At 37.1% G+C, this 26,285-nt stretch overlaps 1 protein-coding gene and 1 long non-coding RNA gene across 5 annotated transcripts in view; both read left to right on the forward strand.

Moving 5' to 3' along the window:
* Positions 1–12,887, forward strand: part of LOC133303585 (D-aminoacyl-tRNA deacylase) — a 28,799-nt gene extending 15,912 nt beyond the window's left edge. For 2 of the 3 annotated variants that reach the window (XM_061503509.1, XM_061503511.1), the window contains one exon: positions 12,304–12,887. In XM_061503509.1, the coding sequence (XP_061359493.1) occupies positions 12,304–12,391 (88 nt within the window). In that variant the 3' untranslated portion in view covers positions 12,392–12,887. Of the gene's footprint in view, positions 1–12,292 lie in introns of all 3 variants that reach the window. The other variant, XM_061503510.1, reaches the window with a different exon arrangement.
* A 9,433-nt stretch (positions 12,888–22,320) lies between these two features.
* LOC133303586 (uncharacterized) lies at positions 22,321–25,632 on the forward strand. Of its 2 annotated transcripts, none has more exons than XR_009750491.1 (3): positions 22,321–22,603; positions 23,195–23,995; positions 25,277–25,632. It is a non-coding gene; the product is annotated as an uncharacterized LOC133303586 (long non-coding RNA). The 2 variants fall into 2 exon arrangements; XR_009750490.1 differs by lacking the exon at positions 25,277–25,632 and having other exon boundaries at positions 23,195–23,314; positions 23,909–24,580.
* The last annotated feature ends 653 nt before the right edge of the window (positions 25,633–26,285 follow it).

The following is a 26,285-nucleotide window of genomic DNA, read 5'->3' on the forward strand; positions in this document are numbered from 1 at the left end:
ATTCCATTTTCTCTCAGATAATCCTGAAACTTATGGCTCAGATATTCACCACCACGATCTGATCGCAATGTCTTAATCATCTTGCCACGTTGTTTCTCTACTTCATTCCTATATTCTTTGAACTTTTCAAAGGCTTCGGATTTATGTCTCATCAGGTACACATACCCAAATCTTGATTTATCATCTGTAAAGGTAATGAAATATGAGTATCCTCCTCTAGCCTCTATAGACATTGGGCCACAAACATCAGAGTGAATGAGTTCTAATAACTTACTAAACCTATGACTTTCAAGCCCTCTGGTCTTGTGACGAGTCATTTTCCCAGCTAGACAAGATTCACATTGTCCATAGGATTCCAAATCCATGGAATCTAGGTATCCATTTGCATGCATCCTAGACAATCTTGTTTCGTTTATGTGCCCTAGTCTACAGTGCTAAAGATAAGATTGATTATCTGTCCTAGGTCGTTTCACATTTACATTGAGCACTTCAGTTCCCATTTCCAAAACATATAAGCCATTTATTAAAGAAGCAGTACCAAAAACAATATCATTCAAAATGATAGAAAATGTACCATCCCTAATAGTGAAAGCAAAACCATGTTGTTCTAAACAAGAAATAGAAATAATGTTTCTAGAAATGCTAGGAACATAAAGACAATTATTCAAATGCAATAAAAGGCCCATAGGCAAAATGAGGTCGGTATCTCCAACAGCATAAGCAGCAACTCTTGCTCCATTACCAACGCGGAGGTCCACCTCGTTCTTCTTCAATCTCCTGGGGCTCCTAAGCACCTGCAACACATTGCAGATATGAGAACCACAATCGGTATCCAATACCCATGAAGTCGGATTAGCACAAGAATAATTTATCTCAATCATGTAAATACCTGAGGTAGAAGCTTTCACCATGCTTCTTGTCCTTCACACTCTTCAGGTAGTCTGGACAATTCCTCTTCCAATGGCCTTTCTTGCCACAATGGAAGCACACAACATCGCTTTTGTCCTTGGGTGCACTCTTACCCTTCTTTTTGCCTTTCTTCTTCTTGGGATTTCCTTTGGGCTTAAGGGAGTTGCCTTTAGCAGGCTCCTTGCCCTTACCCTTTGCCTTATTAGGCCCACCAATCAGAAGAGCTTGTGTCTTATCCTTCTTGATAGACACTTCAGCAGTTGTTAACATACTTAACAACTCAGGCAAGCTCACAAGCATCCCATGCATGTTGTAATTCATAATGAATTGACTGAAGGAAGGTGGAAGTGAGGTGAGGACTAAGTCATTACTTAGCTCGGCATCCATCACGAAGCCTAGATTTCTTAGCTTCTCAATGAGCCCGATCATCTTAAGAACATGACTGCTCACAGACATCCTGCATGAGAACAATTCTCTAGAGGCCTCATACCTCTCATGCCTGCCTTTAATATCATACAACTCCTTGAGATGCAAGATAATAGAGGGAGCATCCATATGCTCATGCTGCTTTTGCAGTTCAGGCGACATGGATGCCAACATAATGCAGACTGCCATCACATTGTCATTCATGTGCTGTTTATGAGCTTCGAAATCGAAACTTTCATAATCAGCTTCCCCTACCTTAGGAGCTACGAGCAAGTCACCTTCTAGGACATAAGCAATTTTCTCAGCCCTAAGAACAATTCTCAGGTTTCGATACCAGTCCATAAAGTTTGAACCGGTCTGTTTGTTCGTATCGAGTATCGAGCGCAGTGACAGTGGATTAGTCATACTAAAGCTGAAAAAGATGTAAAGATAAATTAATATATATATTGTCATGAAATAAGAACAAATTATTAAAGACTTTAAATAATATGCCCCTCCCACTATTTTATCCAAGTCAATGACCCTTAAAATCTGACTTAGGGTTATTCTACTTTTAGATTTTACCTTAGTGGGATTTTAAGAGTACGATTATTTATTTTAACCCTCGTCTGAGACCGCAAGATTAAATTAAATAATGGGTTGATCCTTATCAACAGTATCTCATACCTTATCTTAACACTAGGTTGACAACTCCTTGTCACTTAGTGGTGCATCTCATGCAACCAACCTAGCACTATTACCCTAAGCACATAAGCCCGGCTGAGCCTGCAACTCATGCACTCAGTTAAGCACTAACCAACACCCTAAGTGTCTTACACTTCTAATACTTCTCTCACTCAACGAAACAGTGGGTCGCAACTGAGTTGTGGAGCACCTCTATTTAGAGAAGGTTTGAGTAATATTGGTGGTGGTGGTGGGAGGTATTCTTGCGATTAATAATTGATTTCTTTAAGAGTTCCTTTTATTTAGGGTTTACTAAGTCTCATCAAACGCATATGTATTATTATCATGCTAGTCGTAACCTATGTCAAACATCTATCGGATTACACTAGTCGTAATTGGACGTGCACAATAAAGTATACAAACGCGATTTGTCCAATTCATGCATACTAGTCGTTTTAAGCCATAACAGCATACATTCACGATACACTATCTCATGCATACTAGTCGTTTTAAAACATACAAGCATATATAAATAAAATAGTTTTATTTGAGACGGTTATGGTGCTCGTGCATTCTTCCATCTTGCTCCTTAGGCCACGGCTCCTTCTCGTCTAAACGCCACTAACCTAATTCTCTAATTACAAAGTAATTAAAGAAACTCCAATACATCTTTGGAGGGACTAAAGAATGTACAAAATTTAAAATTCAAAAATACACCTTGTAATTTAATTAGAGCAAAATTACACCTCTAATTTAAAATTAAGCAAAAAAATTTGAAATTTAAATTCGGGCACCATGACCATCCCCTTCCAATTTGCACCTGAAAAGTTAAATAACTTGCAAGCACACAATATTATATTAAATATGTTCTCACATATATCTTGATATTTTAACAATTAAAATATTAAAACAAGAATAAATTCAAAATCTCCTAATTTTCTCTAAATGGCCGAATCATGCATCTTTATACATAATTCAAATCTGTCTATTCTTTCTCAAAGAACACAAAAATTAAACCATACATACAACCATATTTATTAATATGGCCGAACCATACATACATATGTATAATAAATTTTATCACAAAAATTTTATGCTATGCTCATGAACAATTCATCTAACCAAAGCCCAAAATTATCGAGATCAGAATGAACAAAATCAAGAAACCTAATTTTATTCATGTGGTCGAGATATACCATGAACACTTCATGCATTTTAAAATAAAATCATGGAGAAAACAAGGCATTTGAATATTCACATCATGGCCGAATCATATTCCTTTCTAAAAGATGTTTCTTTTGAAAAACTTTCACAAAGAATCATAAAGAAACATAAACCATGAATACACATAGATATATGAACACCATAATCATATTAACATGTTCATAAAACATAAACTTTAACAGTTTAAAGCATTGTAATTCAAAATCCATATGCAAAGATTCAAGCTTTAACTCTTTAAAGAACTTTTGACCGTAAAGAACAAATTTTACAAACAAGGTACCATCACCCGTCGATAGTAAAGCAACCGGGCTCTGATACCTCTTGAAGAAAGAGCCTTGACGGTCCTAGGCATGTGAGAGGGAAAAACAAAATTTTTCTTAAGCGGAATTACACATACCATATCAAGAAACATGCTTTAGGACATGAATGTTACCTTGTTTGCTTTCCAAAACTTGAAGATGATCAAGGTGAGGCTTGAAGATACAAGCCCTCTAATGTTGATCCACACCACCCTTTGTCAAGACGGAAGAACCCTTCTTCAAGGCCACCAACGAACACCAAGGGAGGCAAGCTAGGCGTCCCTTATGGAGAGGAAGGAGGCAAGGTTTCAAGGTGTTTAGATGAGTGAATTTTCAGCAAGAAAATACACAAGAGTGGCGCATGGAATAGTAGAAGTGGCAGGTTTTTCCTATAAAAACCCTTAGGAGAACTCCACTTTTAAAGGAGACTAAAGGAGGATTATATGCTGCTGATTTATGAGTCAGAAAATCACTCCAAAATCAAATCATGGAGCGCACAAATCGTGGAAAAAAATAAGGCTGACAACCAAGTCAATTTATTGGTCTAACAACCATCATATGGCTAGCCTATTTGAGCACCCCATTCAGCCATAAAATCCTCTCCTAAAATCAAGGACATGATTATGATAAGATGCTAATTGAATTCAAATTCAAATCTAGCTTTTATCTTCTCCTTTTGTTATGAAACAAACTACTATAGTCAATTCAAATTCAAATATTTAAATTCAAAATTTAAATTATGAAATTTAATATTAGATAATTAATTTAATTATTTAAATTAATTAATAATGTCTTGGACTATCCAAGCCCATTATCACCATCTATGCGCCCTCTTCCTTTTTAGGTAGGCTTTCAAACTTTTTCTTGGGCTAACAACCATTATTAGGCCCAAAACCTTTAATGCTATAATGTCAAGACAATAAGGTGTTAGTGTGTGACCCATTAGGCCCAACATAGCCACTGACATAAATGAGCTTGAGCTCAATAAGACCACAACCCATGTAATGACAACACAGAGCACTAGCAATGCTTTGTTGCCCCAGAGCTAGTTAGGTTATTGACATGATCATCCTATTAAATGTATTTGGTTACCATATGTATTTCCTTTCGTCTCGGTTACCTTCCCATTAAACCTAGGGTGAGGAGATGTATCAACCCTTGCGATTTAGGGTAAGCTTTAATTCGAAATAGGGAATCTTCAATTTATTGACTTTAAAGGCAGATCATCTCATGATCTCTTTTACTATGCATAGATTCCCGAGTCCCGTAAATGTCATCCCGATTTCTCCGGTTTACAGATAACCTAATCTCTCACAGAGATTTGACGAATTCCTTCAACTTATCACCCTAGGCTTGTGTTCTTTCAGGACATGCCCAAAGGTATACCTATGTATCTCCATGTTTCAGGCAGACGAGGTATACAATCAAAACATGCCTTCTAGAACACAATCTAGGCGAAAATTTCTGGTCTAAGGAAAGACACACCCAAATAATAAGAGACTGCTCTAATGATACTATCTGTGAGATTTTCTCATAGAGTCTCTTTTCCGGGTCTGTTCAGTGCGAGCTATACCCTTATAGATCCACCCACGACTTTAGCTAAGACATCTCTATATGTCTGTAGCTCATGAGGTCTTTACCTTGTATCTGTATAAGTAGATAAGCAGTGCTAGTCTTACCCGAGATTACTGATCCCCATTTTCAGTGTCTCTAGATTAGGAACATAAAATTAGGAATAAACATCCGGTATCCTTGAATCCTCATGATCGTGATCTCATCACAGATACTCAAGAGATACCTATTATATTCCATGGGGTTTATCTAGTTACTCATATAATCTATTAACAATTATATCGAGACAAAATATGAAACAGGATAAAGAGTGCTTATGATTTATTTGCGACAATATAAAAGGTACACATATATCCTAATCTAATCAAAAGATTGTCTCTAGGACATCCATATATACTAACAAAGAAGAGAACAATGTGAGTCTTGTATTAACAACACTTAAAAGTACCATTACTGTGATACAAACAATGACAAATTACAAGTAATGAAGAACCAACACATGAAAATAAAAGAAAACAAAGATATTCCTGAGCAATTCGAGAGGCTCAAGGGTCTTTCCTAATATCCAAAAGGATCCCAATACTTCCCAAAGGATAATTCCTCTTCCAGCACCCCTTTCTTTTATAACAACTACATAGTCTTTACATTGCCCACATTACCTAGCACATTTTCTCCCCATTCTATTAGTAATTGTCAAATGGCACAATTCATGAATATTCCATCCTAACTGCCTTATTGCTGACTCAGCCCAATAGCTTTTCCTAAATTGCCCTTAAGGGTGGTACAATATCAATACTCCCCTTTCCTTTTAAGCACCTTGTCCTCAAGGTGCAGGTCATCCCAAAAATATCCTCCCCCTGGATCCCACTGTTTGAATTGTAGGCCCCCACAAATGCACCAGCCCAGACAACTTCCACTGGGCTCCCATTCCTTTTCTTCAATTTTCCTAGAAAACAAGCCAACAACCATACTCATATCCTATTTGTCCTAGTTAGATACATCTACCTTCTCAACTAACAGGTAAAAGAATTCAGCATTAGCCTGCCTTGGCAACAAACCAAGCAACCAACCAAGAGGGAGACCCTGATACGATGGCAATCAAGGTTTACTCTAGGAAATCAAGGTTTACTCTAGGAAACGTCATAGAGGAACAATTGGGATAGCTAACTCAGCAGTGGATATTCTAAAAGGAAATAAGGAGGGAAATTCTGTTAGAGTTAGGGGTAAGGAGAGAGAAGTGAATGATGACGTGGCATGAGGTAAGGTGGTTATTTGAGGCAAGGCAAGGCCATGGTGAATGGGAGTCAGACTGGAAATTAGGACTTGGAATTGGGAGAGAATCAACACCTCTCTAATGTGTTGAGTTGTATTTCTTTATTTCGTTTACTGTCATCGTAGCTCTTAGTAGAGTAATTTTATTGCAAAAGAGTGTAGTTTCTGGTAGTAATTTCTTGTTTTGTAATCGCCGTTTATCAATATTCAGAAAACCCAGAAGTTGTTACTTCTGGACCAAAAATCGCTTGTTATTTCTTATTTTAGTCATTTCTCTGAACCAATTGTATCAGACCCTTCCTGTTACTAGGAGTAAATACAGAAGCTTGGATCTCAATAAATCTATTTACTACTTGATTGGCACTATCATGATCAAGATAAAGAATACTATAACTAAGTTTTCTGTTTTCTTGACAACCTTATTTTGAGTCTCCAAAATGTCACAATAAACTACCATAGATTGTGTTACTATAACTACCTTCAGAACCTCAAAAAGAACATTAGGAGTAAGATGTATCCTGAAAATATATTTCTCATTCCTTGGCCAAGTTTGTTGAGTATTAGCTGTGTTGACCTTTATTTCTGAGATCCTTTTCGATTGTTTGGCATTTTGAAGGGTTGGTTATTTTTCTACAAATTCTTTCTCAAGATTTTCGTATAAAGAAAATTTTCACTTGTGACAAAATATCTCTTCCATAACAGACAACAATTCAGCTTTTCTCATATTGAGGATCTTGGCTTATGTTGATACCTCCAACTCCAGTTGGCTTTTGAACTTTGTCGTTTCCACTTTTGCACACATGCAATTGCTATATGCAACGGAAACCCCATTGGCAATGGAAATCTCCAATTTCAGTTTGCTTCTTGGTGTTTTGGCTCTTTTCCTGTAGACATAGCCATCGAGTCTCCATATTGTTTTTTACCTTGCATTACCTCTGGTCGACTATGGACAAGATAAAGAGGGTTCTTTACCTTGCTTACCAAGATGCACTGCTTTGGTGTGATCATGGGCTCCAACTCATCTTCGATCCCAACATGAAAACCCCTTCGGATGACTGACCACTCCTTAGCCGCACATCCATGCATCTTAACGGTTCCTCCGACTGCCATGGAAAGAAGGTGGCAGCAGCGCCGCTTCGATAACCTTCGCTCTTGTATTGCTACTTGCAGCCGTTGGATTGGTTTGCATTATTCCATTTCGCCTTAGTTTGCGGGTTGGAGAAGTAGTAGATCAATGGATCCAAGGCTAACTGAATGGGTTGGCTTGTGGGTGTGCATTCAATGAAAGGTCCAATCCAGCCTACTTTGAGGGAACCCTATTTTATTGGGTCCATTAGACCTTGGTAGACTGATGGGTTCTCATGTCCCTTCCATACATAAAATAGACAACCATGAACCATATACTTAATTTTGGGCTGGGCCTACCATTCTTGCATAAAATATTGGGGTGAGATCTATCACTATTTGGACTGGTCTTTCATTTGATGCATTTCCTTTTTTACCTTATATCTTTCTCCCAGCATTTTCATTGTTGTTGCCACTGTCAACCGTTGCGAGGAGTGCTTATATTGGTTCGAACCTAGTATATTAGGCAATGACAGTGGGTCAATTACCACCACCGGTGGGTATGGCGTCTCAGCCACCAATAGTGCCTTCATTGAGTTTATGTCCTTCCTCGGCGGCGTCTCTTCTTCTTCTATGGGATCTTGTTGCGGCTTCTTCTCAATAATTTATAGTGAACATTGAACCTCTTCTTCTCCATAATTGTATTTCTTTGTGCATATTGTTTTTGCAGGCTCATTCAAAATCACGATTTTGTCCTCCTTTTGAGTTTTGATCGTCTCGTTCTCCTTAGAACTTTTGTCCCTCCTTCTTGTATATGACCGTCCTCTAGAGTGACGTTTGGTCTTATGGAGAAGTTCATCAAGAAGCCTGGGTATCTTTCTATGATTTTCTTTAACTTGCCTTTCTCTTTTCTTCTAATTTTCAAATCTGTTTTCCAGTTGTCTCTCTCTTTTCTTCCAATCCTCAGATCTGTTTTCCCTTTTCTTTTTTTAGTCCTCCTAGATCAGGAGCTTTGATACCAATTGATACGAACCTTAAGAGAGCCATACCCCAAAAACTAGCCTATAAGGTAGGAGAGCCCAAAATCTATATAAACCATATAGTAAAACCTTATGTTTCTGATGTGGGACTCCAAGTCCCATACTGTAACACCCCCGTATATATCCGGTAATGTTATCATACTATCGTATTAAGCTGTGCTTAATTAAAAATGCGGAATATCTTTTTCTTTTCAATTATGAAGTCATTATCATTACCAACTTGCTTATTAATCAGTTAATAAAACATCGCCTGTATGCAATTGCAGTAAAACAGCTAACTGAAATACCTCATTAATTAAAATAACATAATATATGTCTCTAGTCACGGAGCTACAACACGTAGACCGGACCAACTAGCAGTTTATACAACTCGACTCAAAAGTACTAACAACATAGTAGCATAGACAACTCCCATGCTCACCCAAATAAGGCAACAAAGCCCAACAAAGTCTCAACTCAAAACATAAAGAGCAGAAAACATAAACAACATCAAATCCAGTCATGACAGCAATACAGCATAAATATCATAATCAGCTAAGCTCTGGCCTCCTGCCGCCAGAGGCATCAGTCACCATACTACCTGAACCTGAAATAAGCATTCCCCAAACGTGGGGTGAGATCTCTAAACAAGAAATCTCAGTAAGACAAGGGGTCCTCAAGGATCTTCCACCCCAAGCTTACTTACATGTGCAATATAAGTTCAAAAGCGGTTTATCATCATCAGTTCTGAAATAGTGCAATGCAGCAGATAATCATGTCATGTGTGTCAATTCTATTCTACTGGTCAGAGAAATGCAGGATTTATATACGTCTAATACCCACAAATAGTGCAAGATGCTACTTGCATCCACCCCGGATCACCGTCTTGTATGACGCCACATACTCAGGCTTACCGTCAAGATGGAACAACACATGCATATTAAAAGCCATTAACACATAAAGCTCAACAGCATTTCATATATCAAAAGCATGTAACACAGCATGCATATAACTATACCCCCATGGGACATGGTGGAACCACAACATGGCTAGACTGAGGACACGAAAGCTTACCTTGCAAGCTAACACCCAAAGCCAAGAGTCCACAGCTCAAAGTCCAAACACAGCAGATTCACAATCTGTTATGAACCAACAATACATCAACAATCATACTCTACAAGTATACAACATTAAGACGACGCCTTTTCATTACGTTTTACGTCTCAAGGCTTCTCACCAAGCCATAAGCCCTTAATCACATGATTCTGACTTACAATAATTAATTACAGAAGTTCAACTTCCTCAAACTAGGGTCCACAAACCCATAGATCAGTTCTGGATGAACAGTACGCTACTGTTCCTCGCAAACCCAGAATATCCGGATATTCCTCGGGGACATATCCGGATATCCAATATCCTGATATCTCTCTGGCAATATCCCGATATCACTATCCGGATATCCAGATCCCCATATCCGGATATCAATATTCAGATACCCATATCCGGATATCAATATCCGGATATTCCACGGGCAAATATCCGGATATTTCGCGACAGAATGTAGTTTCTGCATTTCGCGAAGATATCCTTCCAAGGTTCCATTTTTAACAATTCCAGAAGCTTAAACATGCATCTTAAGGTTCATATGACGGTTGGTTACTTGTTTACTTCATTAAACATGCCAAGACTTCATCTTTAAGCAACAAAACTCAAGACCAAGGTTGGTACAACTCACCAAGGTTCAAAACAGAGGCAAAGGCTGCTCTTGGAGCTAACCACCAACTCCAAAGGTCCTGACTTAGCAAAGGACACGAAAATGCTACCAAAGCTTGGCCCTTTCCTCACAAAGGAAGCTTCTTGAAGCTTCACAAGCCAAGAACAAGGCTCCAACCACCCAAGCAAGGAACTCAGCCCCAAAACTCTCCCTCAAACAACAACACAACTCAGAACACAAGCCACTACTCACTTCCCAAGATGACTTTCACTCACACCATGTGTTTACAAGGAAAAAGTCGAAGAAAAATGGCCTCAAAGCTTCAAGAAATGAAGGAGAAAGCCAAAGGGCATGTTCTGGTCACCCACACTCAGCAAGGTTCACGTAGGAAATGTGTATGGCCTAGGGTTTTGGGCCATACTTTAGTATTTATAGTCGCTTAACACTTAAACGCACAGTATTAACTTTAATTGCTACGCTTAGCATTTTAATCCCAAACTTTGAATTCTTACCCTACTCAATTTTACAAGAATTATCATATTTTTCTTATAATTTTCGGAGCACTTTTCTGGTACGCGCTTTTCATAGCCAGTACTAGTTTCTAGCACCAGTTCTCATTATTTTAACTTGAAACTCGTTTTACAAGTTCTACATGTTATTCTAGTAATTATCATGCACTTATTATAATTTTTCGGGATACTTTTTCGGTACGCATTTATACCGACTAGCAGAACCGGTATCTGCACTTTTCTTCCGAAAAGCGACTTTCAGCATTCTTAATCACTTACTATAATTCTTAAAGCCTCATAATAATTATTAGGGTCAATTATGGAACTATTTCCTAATTTCACATAATTAACTTATTAAATTTCTTAATTAACGGTGCGGGTTCTTACACATACCTTAGAGTAGGATCGTAACACTGGGCTAAAGCTGCAATGCCAGCGTCACCACTCACGCCACTCAATTGCAACCGGGATACATAGTGGAAGCCTCTGATATCAATTAATAAGAATCAACCAAGAAAAATATGAGAATTAAGAAGAGAACAATATGAGTCTTGCATTAACAATACTGAAAGTACCAATTACACACGACTGTGATACAAACTGAGACAGATTACAACTAATGAAGAACCAACATATGAAAATAAAATAAAACAAAGATATTCCTGAGCAATTCCAGAGGCTTAGGGGTCTCTCCCAATTTCCAAAAGGATCCCAATACTTCCCAAAAGATAATTCCTCTTCCAGCCCCCCTTTCTCTTATAACAGCTACATAGTCTTCACATTGCCTAGCACACTCCCCATTCTGTTAGTAATCGTCAAATGGCACAGTTCATGAATATTCCATCCTAACGGCCTTATTGCTGACTCAGCCCAATAGCTTTTCCTAAACTTCCCTTAGGAGTGGTATCGTATCAGACTCCTTCCCACCAAGGAAAATTAACTAAGAGGGAAAGGAACAAGCAAGTTCCTCGTAGAACCAACCTGGACCCTTCCTCCCAGTGGTTGCTAATTTTCCAAAGTATTAGTCTTCTACGCTCCTTGCAGTATGGGGACTAGCCCAAAGTTTGCAAAGATTCCAAATTAGTAGTCATTTCCATTCCTCATCGCATCAATGGCTGACAGATTTTTATCGCCGAGTTTGATTACAACCCAGTTAACAGTTGATACTATGTTCACCTCAGAATTGTGAGGGAACTAGCCTAAATTCAAAATGAATCTAGTAGGATGATTTTGTGCACTAGGGGGAAAAGAAAAGGGAAGAAAATACTATTTATGGAGATTGTGCATCATTCCAAAAAGAATCATGTGTATTCTTTCAGGGTATGCTGCAGCCGTAATGGACCTAGTTTTTGTAGCACGTTACATATGTCTTGTCCTTGAATGCTAGAAACTGATGTTCATTGTTTCCTATGTTTCTGTTGTTTGTTTAGCTTATGGTTTTGTATGAAGAAGCAATTATGGGCAAGCGTAGATAATTTAGTATGATGTCTTGTAGAAAATAAAAATTCAAGCTGTTGTATTGTAACTGATTGATTTTAGCTATGCCAAGGTGATCCTGGCTATGACATTGCTGATAGGCCATAATGCTTTTTACTAAGGTGAATGTTTGCCCTAATCTAGTTTTGTTGCAGGAGTTTCAAGAGCTGGCAGAAGAATGCCATAACAGGATTCCTTGTGGAGCAGAACATTAAAATTGGAAAACCAAATAACTTCTCTTGAGTATTGACTTTGAAAGATGTTGTTTTACACAATTTCTCCAGAGTGCGGACCAGAGGCAGGCTGAAGATTTGGGTAGTCTAGACTAGGAATTTAATTCAGTTCACTTGAGGTCATTGTGATAATTTTGAGATAAACTGATATATACATAAATTCTAATTCTAATAAAAATGATGGGTTTGGCGTTTGTCATTTTAAATGATATAAGTTATGTCATTTTAGGAAAGAGATAGACACGGAAAAACGAAAATCATGGGAGAGAGAAAGTGAGTGGTTTTTTTTAATTTAAAATTCAAATTTCCTGTGTCTGTGTCTCTCTTAAAATGACATAACTTTCTATCATTTAAAATGACAAACACTTTTCCCAAAAATGATATATGCATTAATCAAACAATATAGAAGCTTGGCATTTATGTATATTCCTATGTCTGTATTTATTTGTAGAATTGTACCCTACACTGGTGATGGATGTATATCGGATTAATATGAATTTATATAACCTTGGCAACATTTGGGTCGAAGATATACAATAAAATCTGGTTAGTTCCATGACCACCCATATATTTGTGCCTCATCTGTAGACCTTGCCTTCCTTGTGCATGTATAAAATCAAAGATGCAGTCGATAAATAAGAACAGGGGGATTTGCAGCAAGACATGTTGATCCTTTTCCCCCTGTTCTTATTTATCACACACACATATATATACATATAGACATATATATATATATATATATATATTTGTTACCTATTCTTGTTTATCATTATGTTTTCCATCTCTTTTGTCTGCAATTTTGCAGCAAGACATGTTTGTCTTTTTCCCCCTGTTCTTATTTATCTCACACACACACACGCACACAGATAGATATATATATATATATATATATATATATATATATATATATATATATATATATGCGTGTGTGTGATCCTTTGACATCAGTGTTAAATTTGAATTTTGACACCTCATCTTATAATCGTTAGATAAAAAAGATCAATGGTGTCACACGTTTACAAATCAGAATCGTTGATATTTTTTGATCTAACGGCTCTCAGATGAGTTGACACCTCATCTGATAGTCGTTAGATCAAAAAAGATCAATGGTGTCACATGTTTACAAATCAGAGTCGTTGATCTTTTTTGATCTAACGGCTCTCAGATGAGGTGTCAAATTTCAAATATGACACTGGTGTCAAAGAATCCTACCTCATATATATATATATATATATATATATATATATATATATGGGGTTTACATTTCTGCAGCTGTTGTACGTGCAGCAATCAAATACTTGCCATATATATATATATATATATATATATATATATATATATATATGAAAGCATTAAATGCAGAGAATCATAACCATACAAAAGATGAAAGTATTAAATGAGGGGAATCATAACCATACACCTGTCGTTGTTGTACGTAAAGTTGCTGCATAAATGATTTTATATATATATATATATATATATATATATATATATATATATATATATATATATAAAAGGAATCCAATAAATCACCACCCGTGTTAAGAGTTGGTTGTATGAGCAACAAATGTGGGGTTTATAAGATTTTGGGCACTTTCACAATTTGAGCTAGCTTTTGGGGTGGTGACGTCAAGGTCCATAACAATTGGTGCTCTCATTGAGAGTTGAGGCCACAAAAAGGGCTCTACATATAGGTTGGATTAAGGTGTCATACCTCCCAAAGGGCTGTTGTACTAAATACTAATAGGTGAGTGAAGCCGCCAAAGGGGAAAAAGGCTACCACCGAATCAGTGTCAATAGAGTGAAAATTGATGTGCGGTTTATAAGGCCTTAGGTATTCCCACCCTTTGAGCTAGCTTTTGGGGTGGTGACCTCAAGGTTCGTAACAATTTAATGATCATACTTGTTGCAATATATCCTATCTTCCAATACTATTTTATTCTGCTTCTTTACACATTATTGGAAATTATATAAGCAAATTTGAAGAAAGACAACCTCTACTTTTACCAAAAATCAAGGGTTGCATTGAACGACTCCTAACCTTCCATATATTGATTCCTTCTATAGTAAATCATTATGTTGCATTAGCCCTTATCACACTTGCGGGTGCGGAAGTGCTTGAAGTAGTGAACTTTTCACTTCTATCAAGAATGTTGTTATTCAAGTCATCAATTGGGTCCTTTAATGGAGGATTATTGTCCATAAAAGTTAGGACTCTAGCTAGCCATGCTCACATATTTGTTGCTGTTGCATAAGCTGGACAAACATTGGGTGTGGTTTGCCTTAACCTTGTGGACGAGGTTGTGTTTGAGGGATGGAGGAATGTAACTGTAACGCCTCATATTCCTATGGCGACTTCGTTCCCAACAATGACTCGGTACAGAACATTCTTGAACGAGGTGGCCCCTTATTCCCAAGGCGACCAGTGAGAGTGTTACTAAACTACTCACCTTCCTCCTATTGCTCAACTGTATGAAATTCCTTCCCTTTTAGAAGTTCTTTTCTCAGTCATGCTCAAGGTCAGTTGATACAAGATATTAAAACACTTAAACAATAGAAATCCAAAAGATTTAGTCAGAGAGTTTCAAAGACAGAGATTTAACATCTTCATAGTTTCATCATTCCAAAAAGAAGTTAGCTCATGTTTGAAGACATGGCTGAAAATGTATACATAAGCTTAACAACTTGAAATCCTATAGACCCGAGATACAAATTGATGAAGACGAACTGGTAGAAAAGCAGTTACAGACTCAAAGACTTTAAAAGTCAACATACAACAATAAAAATAAAGTGGAGAAGTTTGGTTCTTTGCTCGAGGGGAGACTTAATGGTGTGTAGAGAAGATAAGGGTGTTTTTCTATGCTAAAAACTCGATGAGCAGAAGCTGGTTATGCCAACGATGCAGCTAAGGATTCCCATACTTCAAAACTGTTTTTGCTCTTCGTTTGATCTTCTATTTATAGGCAGGATAAGACAATGGAAATCTTGTGATTAATTGGATTCGTTCCCTGTACCGTTGGATGGAGGTTGCCTCCTTCTATCTTGATCAGATGATGGACATTGATTCCCCCAGATGGGGACAAGGTCGATCTGTCCTCTAGCACTGATTCTCGAGGATGATCTTCTGACCTTAGTGCAGCAGCTGGTCGCCTGCTCTGCTTTTTGTCGCGCTCTCCTTGGTGTGCTTTGTTCTACGCGCTGCAGAGTACTTTATCTGCTCTGTCTCGCGCTGCAGTGTCCTTTTTGCTTTTCAAAGTTAACTAAAAAAAGTAAAAGCAACCTTTAGTGGGATAAACAAAGGACAACTCGATCGTATCTTGTTTTACCTCTTTTTTTCTTTTACTTTTCATTGTGTAGGTTGTTCCCTCTAGTGTAACACCCCGTGTATACCCGGTTTGTTAACATGTCATCGTATTAAGCCACGCTTAATTATAAATGCGGAATATCTTTTTCTTTTCAATTATGACGTCATTATCAATTACCAAGTTGATTACTTAATTCTTTTTCAAAACATTGCCTGTATGTAAATTGCAAGTAAACTGCTATCTACACTGAATAACCTCAGTAAATATTATAACTGAAATGTGTCTCTAGTCTCGGAACTACAACACATAGACTGGACAGATCCTGATAGTTTATACAACTCAAATAAATTTAACATCGTCAAATCAATGTGGCATGGACAATCCCCATTCTCACTAAATAAACAGCATACTTATCAAGTCTCAAAACAAAAAGCATGATAATGGATAAGATATAATCACTAAAGCAGGTGCATCAGCAAAATCAGCAAGCATATCAATCAACTAAGCTCCGGCCTCCTGCCGCTAGAGGTCTCAACCCCTGGGTTACCTGAACCTGAAATAAGCGCCCCAAACGTGGGGTGAGATCTCTAAACAGAAATCTCAGTAAGGCAATTGTAAGAACCCGCACCGTTAATTTAGGAAATTAATAAATTAATTATGTGATTAATGAGATAATTTCATAATTGACCCTAATAATTATGAGAAGGCTTAAATAAATATGTTAAGTGATTAACAATGCTGAAAGTCGCTTTTCTGACAAAAAATGCAGATACCGGTTCTGCTCAACGGTATAAATGCGTACCGATGAAGTAAAAGAACACGGACTGCACGCATCCCTGTATGATTAAAAGAACACGGACTGTCCAGAACCCCCTTATGTAGCGGCTGTTTCTGGCAGTTTTTGGAAAATTAATTCCCGCTTCGTTTCTTAGTCAAATTAAGAGTATGATATATCAAATCGAAGCTTGAGGTGTCTAGTTTGTAGCATAAAAATTTGAGAGCAATTGGGTGAGAGGATTTGCTGCAGTAATTCGTGGAGTGAGAGGTGTTTTGAGATGTTTTGGGGTTGGTTGGCTGTTTTGCTTGTCCAACTTCAAACGGCGATAAACGGAGCAAACGAGCTCCGAATTGAGCGTGTGATAGCTTATTAGAAAAGGAATTAAGTAAGACAAAAATATAATTTGAAAGAAAGGTCTGGTTGTGAGCGGTGTGTTCGTAGAAAATTAATTAGTGAACCGTGTTCGAAAAGGTAAAAATGTAAAGTTGAGAAATTGGCTAAGTGGGTTTATGGGAACCCCTTAGTAACTTATAATAAGTAAAGTAAGATGTAAAAGTAGTTAAAATAAGTATTCCGCAAGAGTTTACAGTTACGGTCACAGCTTTTAATTATTACGCTTTTTATTGTTTTAAATGCTCGCGTAATAATCAGAAAAAATTTATTCGCATTTTTATAAATGAACTGTTGTGATTGTAACTGCGCTTAATATCATAAATAAATGTTAACAATACTGGTGTACAACAGGCTGTTACATTCTATGGTATCAGAGCAGTTTTGTTAGGGAACTCTGATAATGTATAGTTGTGTTATGTGCTGCAAAGTTGTATGTAGATTCTTATCGATTACTGCATATGTGATTCCTTAGTGTGGATCTGATCAACCCATTCATTTGTGTTACATGCGTGGTTATCGTAAGAAGCCTGCGTGGCAACCCTGGAGCACCGAGTTAAAAACAATTATGAGATTGGTGAAATTTCCAAGTATATGTGTAGTATAGTAAAAACAATTATGTCCAGGTGGACGTGGTGAAGGGACTTCATTAAGGTGAGTGACTTAGAACCTGATGGATTATTGAAAAATGTGAACAAGTATGCTTAGTTACGAGTTAGAATATGTTATGTTTGATTAGAAGTTATACGTCCCTGATAGATGGTGTACACTTGAATGAGTTGGAATGGTTTATGTAGAGAAATAAAGGGAATATTTGATATCAGATCTGAAGGGATTGAAAATTTGAAAAAAAAAAAATTATCATGATAGTGAAGTGTGAAATTGAGAGACATTGAAATATGAGATTGAAATCCATAAGGAGTTAGTGTTGAGTAAACATAGGTGAGATGAAATAATTATGCAGTATGGGTGGAAGGAAGAAATTGAGAATATCGCCATGGATGACATAAGATAAATGTACGATGAGGGCACTATTGTAATTAATGGATGTCGATTCAAATTGGCAGACGTGTCAGTGATAAATGAATAGGATGGTTGAAATGTATAGTCATGAGTAAGACAGTAATGAGAATTGTAAAGGAAATATGATCTAGTGGTCTATATATATGTACCACTAACAGTAGTATGCTTGTGAAATCATTTGGTGTTTGATATGGGTTGATAGACGGAGTGGAGGTATTTCAATGTAATGAATATTCTACAACCTCCAAGGGTGGAAGTGAGCAGGAAAATTGATGGGACTCAAGCAGGAGATCAGACTTATATATATGAGCCACTTACTGGGGAGCAAAACCTCATGATAGCTAAAGGTATGAAATTTTAGAAATGTTTTCTAAAGATTACTCATCTAGTGTGATGAAAATTGATAGGTAATTACATTAAGTGTAGATACATGCATAAGAGTAAAATGAAATTGAGTGTGAAAATGATATAACTAGTGAAAGGACTAGGGTACCATTGAATGATGACTGATGTACAATAAAGTTGTGTATTGTATTATCAGTGCAAGGACTGATGTACAATAAAGTTATGTATTGTATTATCAGTGCAAGAACTGATGTACAATAAAGTTGTGTATTGTATTATCAGTGCAAGGACTGATGTACAATAAAGTTGTGTATTGTATGATCAGTGCAAGGACTGATATACAGAAAATTGTGAATTGTATCATCAGTGCAAGGATTGATGTACAATAAATTGTGTATTGTATGATCAGTGCAAGGACTGATATACAGAAAATTGTGAATTGTATCATCAGTGCAAGGACTGATGTACAATAAATTGTGTATTGTATGATCAGTGCAAGGACTGATATACAGAAAATTGTGAATTGTATCATCAGTGCAAGGACTTATGTACAATAAATTGTGTATTGTATGATCAGTGCAAGGACTGATATACAGAAAATTGTGAATTGTATCATCAGTGCAAGGACTGATGTACAATAAATTGTGTATTGTATGATCAGTGCAAGGACTGATATACAGAAAATTGTGAATTGTATCATCAGTGCAAGGACTGATGTACAATAAATTGTGTATTGTATGATCAGTGCAAGGACTGATATACAGAAAATTGTGAATTGTATCAGTAGTGCAAGGACTGATGTACAATAAAATTATAAATTGTGTTAATGATGCACTTAGTTCTATACAATTTGAACGGTAACATGATAGAAGAAACTATCAAGAGTTAGGGAATGTGTACGAGATTGTGAAGAGAATATGAATTATTATAATACTGACTATGTTATAAACCAGGTCTGAGGGTTAACCAAGAGGAAAGTAAACTATCGGTGGGGAGAATCAGACGAGGAAGTATAATGAATTTACTTATATGTAATATGTGTATATTATACCACTACTACTATTATTATTGGGGGTAGCCCCATGTGAATATACCAAACACATTTGGCCGTTATATACGGAAATGTTACAGACACCAAATGGACTGGGTCCAGGTGTGATCTGGGGTGTACTAGGTACACGTCTTGCCGTTATATACGGATATAATATATATATGAATTTTCCTATACACTGGGTGCACATTATATGAATTGATATTACTTTCTCTGTGCGGCTTATGTGCCCGGAGTGTATAGCTATCTCCGTGCGGATTATGTTCCCGGAGACTATTAGTATTTGATAGGAGTAATATGAGACGAGGAAGTATCTCGCATTGATGGGATTGCTAATATAGTTGAGGTGTTTTATATAAATGCACAGATAAGAAACAATTGATGATGCTCCTAGCACAGGGGCAACTGGTGGTAGATTACCTATTACTGCGTGAATCATAAGGGCAGATTCTCTGATCGGTGGGTCATTTACATCTGGGGCCCTTAGGACAGCTAGAGCTCGAGGGGTTTGACCTGGGGATATTTTACCCACTGTATTGGGAGGATTGTGTTGTGTGAAGAACGCAACACAGGATATCAGGTAACTTTATGTGAACAGAAATATATCGAGTGTAATATAAAATATGAGACGTCATGAGAAGGTAGTTTGAGGTGTGAGTTCCGAGCACTAGGACATGTGGGTACGTGTACACCGAGTGTGGTGATATAAATTTTGAGTTCCAAGGAAAGTGTGAAGATTGTCGAGGATTATTGCCTTATGATACATAATAGCAACGTGTTAATATTGAGGAATTGAATGAATGTTGAATTAGAAGGGACTAATGAGGAAACGTGTAGTTAAGATGGTGTCCTGATGGCCTTTCGTAAGAGGTTAGTTGTGAAGAATTAAGTGAAGATGTCTAATAAGGATCAGTAACTTAAATTGTGGTGATTAAAGAAAGGTTGATAACTCGATGGAGTGCTTTGGAGCATAGTAAGCGATACATGCTAAGTGAGAGAGATATATCTTTGGGAGATACATAGTATTGATAAAATTTTTGAAATTGTTTAAGGATGAAAGTAGTGCCAGGTGATAGAACGATTGTGTTTAGAGATTATCAATATGGGGAGACTTATATGGGAGGATAATGATATCGTATTTTTAGTGGGACATCCATGATAAAAATGTCAATAATGAGGAAATGGTGGTATAAATGAATGAAAAATATGTTGAATCTATAACAGTGTTACAGAATGATGAGTAGGAAGGGTTAATTGCTAAAAATATTAGGGAGTAGGCCTTTGATACGGAAAGCATTGATGGAAGTTGAGTTTAGGCTATGAGAGGGCTAAGTTTATGGAGTTTAAATGGTTAAGTGATAAACAGATTAACAGGGAGTGTAAATTATAAATGTGATGTTGTAGGTGAAAATATTCATGAATGGAATTGTGGGAAAAGACCTGGAAATGACTGACAGGGAGTATGAGCTGTTGTGAGGATTGTTAGCTTCGTGTCCCAAAGAGAAAGACATAGTGGTGATCACCTAAGAAGGTATGGTGACACGGAACAAAGTAAAGTAAAGTACGTAAAAATGAAATGTAAGGCGAGTTGGGATTAGTCGGATGCTGTTGCATGCCATTGAAACTAGAAGATATGCGCTTGTGGGCAAGCTAAGAAAACAACGAAATGATAAGAGTAGTAACAGTAATGGAAAAGACTGGTTGTTGGGGTATCGTCGAAACAGTAAGGACAGCGAGAGAAGTTAAGTACTAAAGAAAGTGTGAGTTGGAAACAATCCAGGAATAATCAGTAAGTATACATAAGAACGATTAGAGTTTATTATAAATACGGTTAGATGCCTTTGCGAACGACATTGGGTTAGAAAGATAGCTGAAGATGAGAATGAGATGAAGTGAGACAGACAAATTGTAATATGGTTATATATTACCTATAAATTTGTGAAAGTGCAACAGTTAACCATGAAGAGCTTAAAGAGTTGTGAATTAAAGGTTGTGGCACCATAAGTGACAGGTTTGTAAAATGAGTATATTATGAACTACAATTAACGGAAATGCAACAGTGGTTTAAGGAAACAGTAAAAATATAATGAATTAAGGGGCCAGATCCCTGAAATTGTCAAGTTTGTGAAGGATTGGGTACCGATGGATACCACAAAAACGAGGTTATGCCTGTGACGAAGGTAAAATTGTAAAGATGCACATCTAAGGAGGCTAGTAGAGAATGGAAAGATGAGATTCTCCGATTACACCCGTGTTACAAGATCGTTAGGATGTTAATTTTGCGGACAAAATTCTAAAAGGTGGGGTGAATATAACAACTCTCACTGTCAAAATATATAACAGTGAATCAATCGAGTGTTTAATTAGATTAAACACGTAATTAACGAAATGGTGAGTAGGAAATCATGTGATAAATATGGTAATTAATTTAAGGATACAGTTCATACCATGTAAGTCTAATAGGGCCCAAATATAATTATGGATTATATATGAGGATATGGATGTTACGGTAGTAAAAGATCAGATTTATTTTAATAATTAGACGAAATAAGTATAATTATGATTTAGAATGTATAATTAATTAGTTTAGCAGAATTAGTGGGTTTAAAGTACCTTTAATTTAATTAGATAATTGCTGTAATAATTATTAAAATTAAGTTGAGATAAATTAAATAAAAGAAAAACCAATAAGAATTTAATTGAGGTTAGAAGAATTGAAGATGTGTATAGGGTAACAATTGAAGTTACTTGGACTTTAATTTTACTAAAGCAAATCTCTTTTTGCTGCACCTCCACGTCACTTTTATTTCCTTGTAGTCAAGTAGTAGCATTTGAATTAAGCAACCAAGAAGCAATTGCTTAGCCTTCCAAATCGGTTTTATATTCCTTTTGGTTTTTCACGCTAGTTTTCTTACCTTGTCTTTAGTGAGATGGCAAAATAACCATCATGTTGAAAAGTCAAAAAGGAGATGGCATGAAAGTTAATTCATTTGTTATAAAGGGTACCCAAAGTCGGTTGCCTCTTTAAGTCTCATTTCCACGGTTCATCCTTTTGTTTCTTCTTCTTTTACAAAATCGAACGCATATGAAAGAATAGGGCAAGCGTACAACTTCATTTCCTGACATCTTCTTGCTTCGGTTTCTCCAAAGAAATCAAAGACAACAACCTTAAGAAGTTAGCCCTATCTTTTATTCCTTGTGAGAAGCTCTCATTAGTGATATACTTGCCTCTTTCTCCTTCGACCCTAGGGCTATCTTACAAGGATTTGAAGTGGTTTTCCAAATATTAAAGTTGCAAGTTGATTCCTAGTGTGGTGGAGGTTAAACAAGGTAATATATATATGTTTGAATGGTTGGAAAATTTATAGTAGACTTGGAATTTTGTCATGGGCTGATTGTAAGTATTTAATGTTATGATTATTTAAGTAGTTAGATGCATGGTTTTGGCTGTTTGTTGAGTATTAGTTAAACTATGCATGTATAGGCTTGAAATGAACAAAAGAAATTATTTGTAGGAACCAAGAAGCAATCGATCAAGGCAAGAGAAAGTATGCAAGCTAGGTGTTTGATAAAATTTCTAACTGAAACTAAGATTTACAAGTGACCAAAAGAAAGTTGGTTTAATATAAATTAAGTAGAAATAGTAAGAAAAATCCATTGAATCTAGTATAGGAAAATTCAGCCAAGAGAAGGAAAATTGTGTAAAGTATATGTTTAATAAAATTCCTAGATGAAAGTGTGAGTATTAAGTAAATTGATGATGATTGGATTAGTAGAAAATGATGAAAAAAATTATTGAAATTAATTAAGGCCAATTCGGCTATATATATAAAAAATAAATAATGGGAGAGCATAGTACGTTGCTTTGTACGTTGACATGTGTTACAAGTGGATTGATGATCCTATGTGTGACCATTATAGGTTGTCGTACGTGGATTTGAACCCCGAACCGTGAGCTCGGTAGGTTGCCCTTGGTCCCGGACCAAGTAGGATTGAGGCATTCTGTTGAATAATGAGTTTGAAAAATAAGATGTTGTGGAGGTAAGTGGAAGAACATATTGAGGTAACCTCTTGGTACTGGGACTTGTTCCCCTTTTCTGTTTCACCTTGCCAGTTGATGGCAACGGTAGGAAGTGTATATGAGTAGTGTAGAACAACATGAGCATGCATGCATTATCACAGTGGGTACTTATGTACCGAGTCTCTGGCCAGTAGACAGTTTTTGCCTTCGGGCGTTTCAAACTTCCACTGGATAGGTCTTCGAGAGGGAGTTCCAGTTGACCTAGGGTCGTGGTGTGTGATCCAGATAGGAGCACACTAGGAATGTCTCGGGTGTATATGGATGGTTGGGGCATCATGGTTGTGGTTCTTGGAACACACCTTGGATGATACCCGTAGGCTTATATATGCCGAGGACGTTGCGTGGTATTGGTAGCTACCATCCCGCTTCGTCGTATTTTATATCCCGATATTCCCCAGTTTCTCTAAATTCCTTGCTTTATCCCGTTTTGAAAGTGGTTGTTTTATACTATTGATATGCATCGAAGTGAACCATTGTGCGGAGTTTTCTCCAGAACCTCTGGGTTACTGAGATATATCCGTATATCTCACCTCGTCTCGGGGCATTTATTTCAGGAGGTAGCAGTGGCACAGGAGTAGCGGGCAAGAGGCCCGTAGGATGAGTCATGGGAGCATTGTCATTACTTGTTTATGATATATATTGTGCGTGAGTCTAGTTAGTTATTATTTCATTCGAAGTTATGTTTAAAGTTGTAAATTCAAGTTCATATTTCAAGTTGTAAATTCAAGTTATGAATATGTACATTGTTATATTTAAATGAAATGTTGTAAGTATGCATGAATATTGATGTAATATGATGGAAGGGCTTTAGGCCTATTGTAGGATGATGATTATATGCTTATGTTGAGAAATGGCATGTAAATGGATCTTGTGATTGAAACAAGTTAAGGATTTTAAAGTGAGCATTATAGTATAAACTGTGTAATAAATATAAACTGAATTGGGTTGTAAGTACCCCAAGGCATTGTTGGTCCTTGTGTGTGCCACCCATTGGATTATTATTGGATTATTAGGTACATTGAGGTATTAGTGAGCTTGTGTAAATTTGGGGATTTAAGGAAAAATAAAGGAAACTCTGGCGAATTTTCTGTAGAATTGGCAGATTTTAGGTGAACTTCGGGAGATCATATCTCCCTCCACAGAGGTCCGAAAGGGAAGTTCCATACGCCATTTTAAAGCTTGAGATGTCCCCTACATGGTGTTAAAATATGAGAAAATTCCGGGTTGCACGCATCCCTGTATGATTAAAAGAACACGGACTATCCAAAACCCCCTTATGCAGGGGCTGTTTCTGGCAGTTTTTGGGAAATTAATTCCCGCTTCTTTTCTCAGTAAAATTAAGCGTATGATATATCAAATCGAAGCTTGAGGTGTCTAGTTTGTAGCATAAAAAGTTTAGAGCAATTGGGTGAGAGGATTTGCTGCAGTAATTCGTGGAGTGAGAGGTGTTTTGAGATGTTTTGGGGTTGGTTGGCTGTTTTGCTTGTCCAACTTCAAACGGCGATAAACGGAGCAAACGAGCTCCGAATTGAGCGTGTGATAGCTTATTAGAAAAGGAATTAAGTAAGGCAAAAATATAATTTGAAAGAAAGGTCTGGTTGTGAGCGGTGTGTTCGTAGAAAATTAATTAGTGAACCGTGTTCGAAAAGGTAAAAACGTAAAGTTGAGAAATTGGCTAAGTGGGTTTATGGGAACCCCTTAGTAACTTATAATAAGTAAAGTAAGATGTAAAAGTAGTTAAAATAAGTATTCTGCAAGAGTTTACAGTTACGGTCACAGCTTTTAATTATTACGCTTTTTATTGTTTTAAATGCTCGCGTAATAATCAGAAAAAGTTTATTCGCATTTTTATAAATGAACTGCTGTGATTGTAACTGCGCTTAATATCATAAATAAATGTTAACAATACCGGTGTACAACAGGCTGTTACACCCCACGCTTGGGGCACCATTTCAGGTTCAGGTAATGCGGGGGTTGAGACCTCTAGCGACAAGAGGCGAGAGCTTAGCTGATATTGTTGTTCATATGCTGACATATTTGGATGCTGGATTATATCTGCTGATGATATGCTATTATCTTGTTATTATTATGTTGCTGTTGTTGAGACTATGTGTGGCTGTGTTGCCTTATTTGGTGAGCATGGGGATTGTCCATGCCACATTGATTGACTATGTTTTAGTTTAGTTTTGAGTTGTAATAATGTATCAGGATTATGTCCGGACTACGTGTTGTAGTTCCGTGATTTTAGATACTCACCGTTATTTATATATGAGGTATTCCAGTTAATGTTGAATTGCAATTACATACAGGCGATGTTTTTATGGAAATGACTAAGTAATCAACTTGGCTAAGTATAATGACGTCATAATTGAAAAGAAAAAGATATTCCGCATTTTTAAATTAAGCGTAGCTTAATACGATGATATGATAACAAACCGGATATATACGGGGTGTTATGTTTTATGGTATCAGAGCAATGGTTCGAGGGAAAAACCTGTATGTATTGCAATAACTAGGATGCTTGGTTGTGTCTGTCTTGTGTGTTTGCTCCGTTGAGTGTTATTATGATGATGCACATGTGATCACATTGCGTGGGTCTGATCAACTCATAATGTGTGTAACTTGTGCAAAGTCATGGTAATACCCAGGAGAACCCGCGAGATTGCTGAGGACCAACCTGACCCAGTCCTGACTGCATTGGCTGAGATGCATGAGGCCACTAGATTGGCCAACGTGGCAATGATGGAAGCCGCTTGAGAAGCGAACCAGAAGGCCACGGAGGATGCTCTTGAGGCAAATCGGCTGGCGATCATGACCTTGATGCGGGTTATGTTGGAGGAGATGCGGGTTGGCCCTGCTGTTGGTCAGTATCCTCCGCCACCACCTCCACCTCCACCGCCACCGCCGCCTTCACCTAGTGTTCAAAAAGAG

The sequence above is a fragment of the Gastrolobium bilobum genome, unplaced genomic scaffold (genome assembly GCF_033153095.1).
Source record: "Gastrolobium bilobum isolate Gb01-03AN ecotype WA unplaced genomic scaffold, APGP_CSIRO_Gbil_v1 utg7046, whole genome shotgun sequence".
NCBI classification, from domain to species: Eukaryota; Viridiplantae; Streptophyta; class Magnoliopsida; order Fabales; family Fabaceae; genus Gastrolobium; species Gastrolobium bilobum.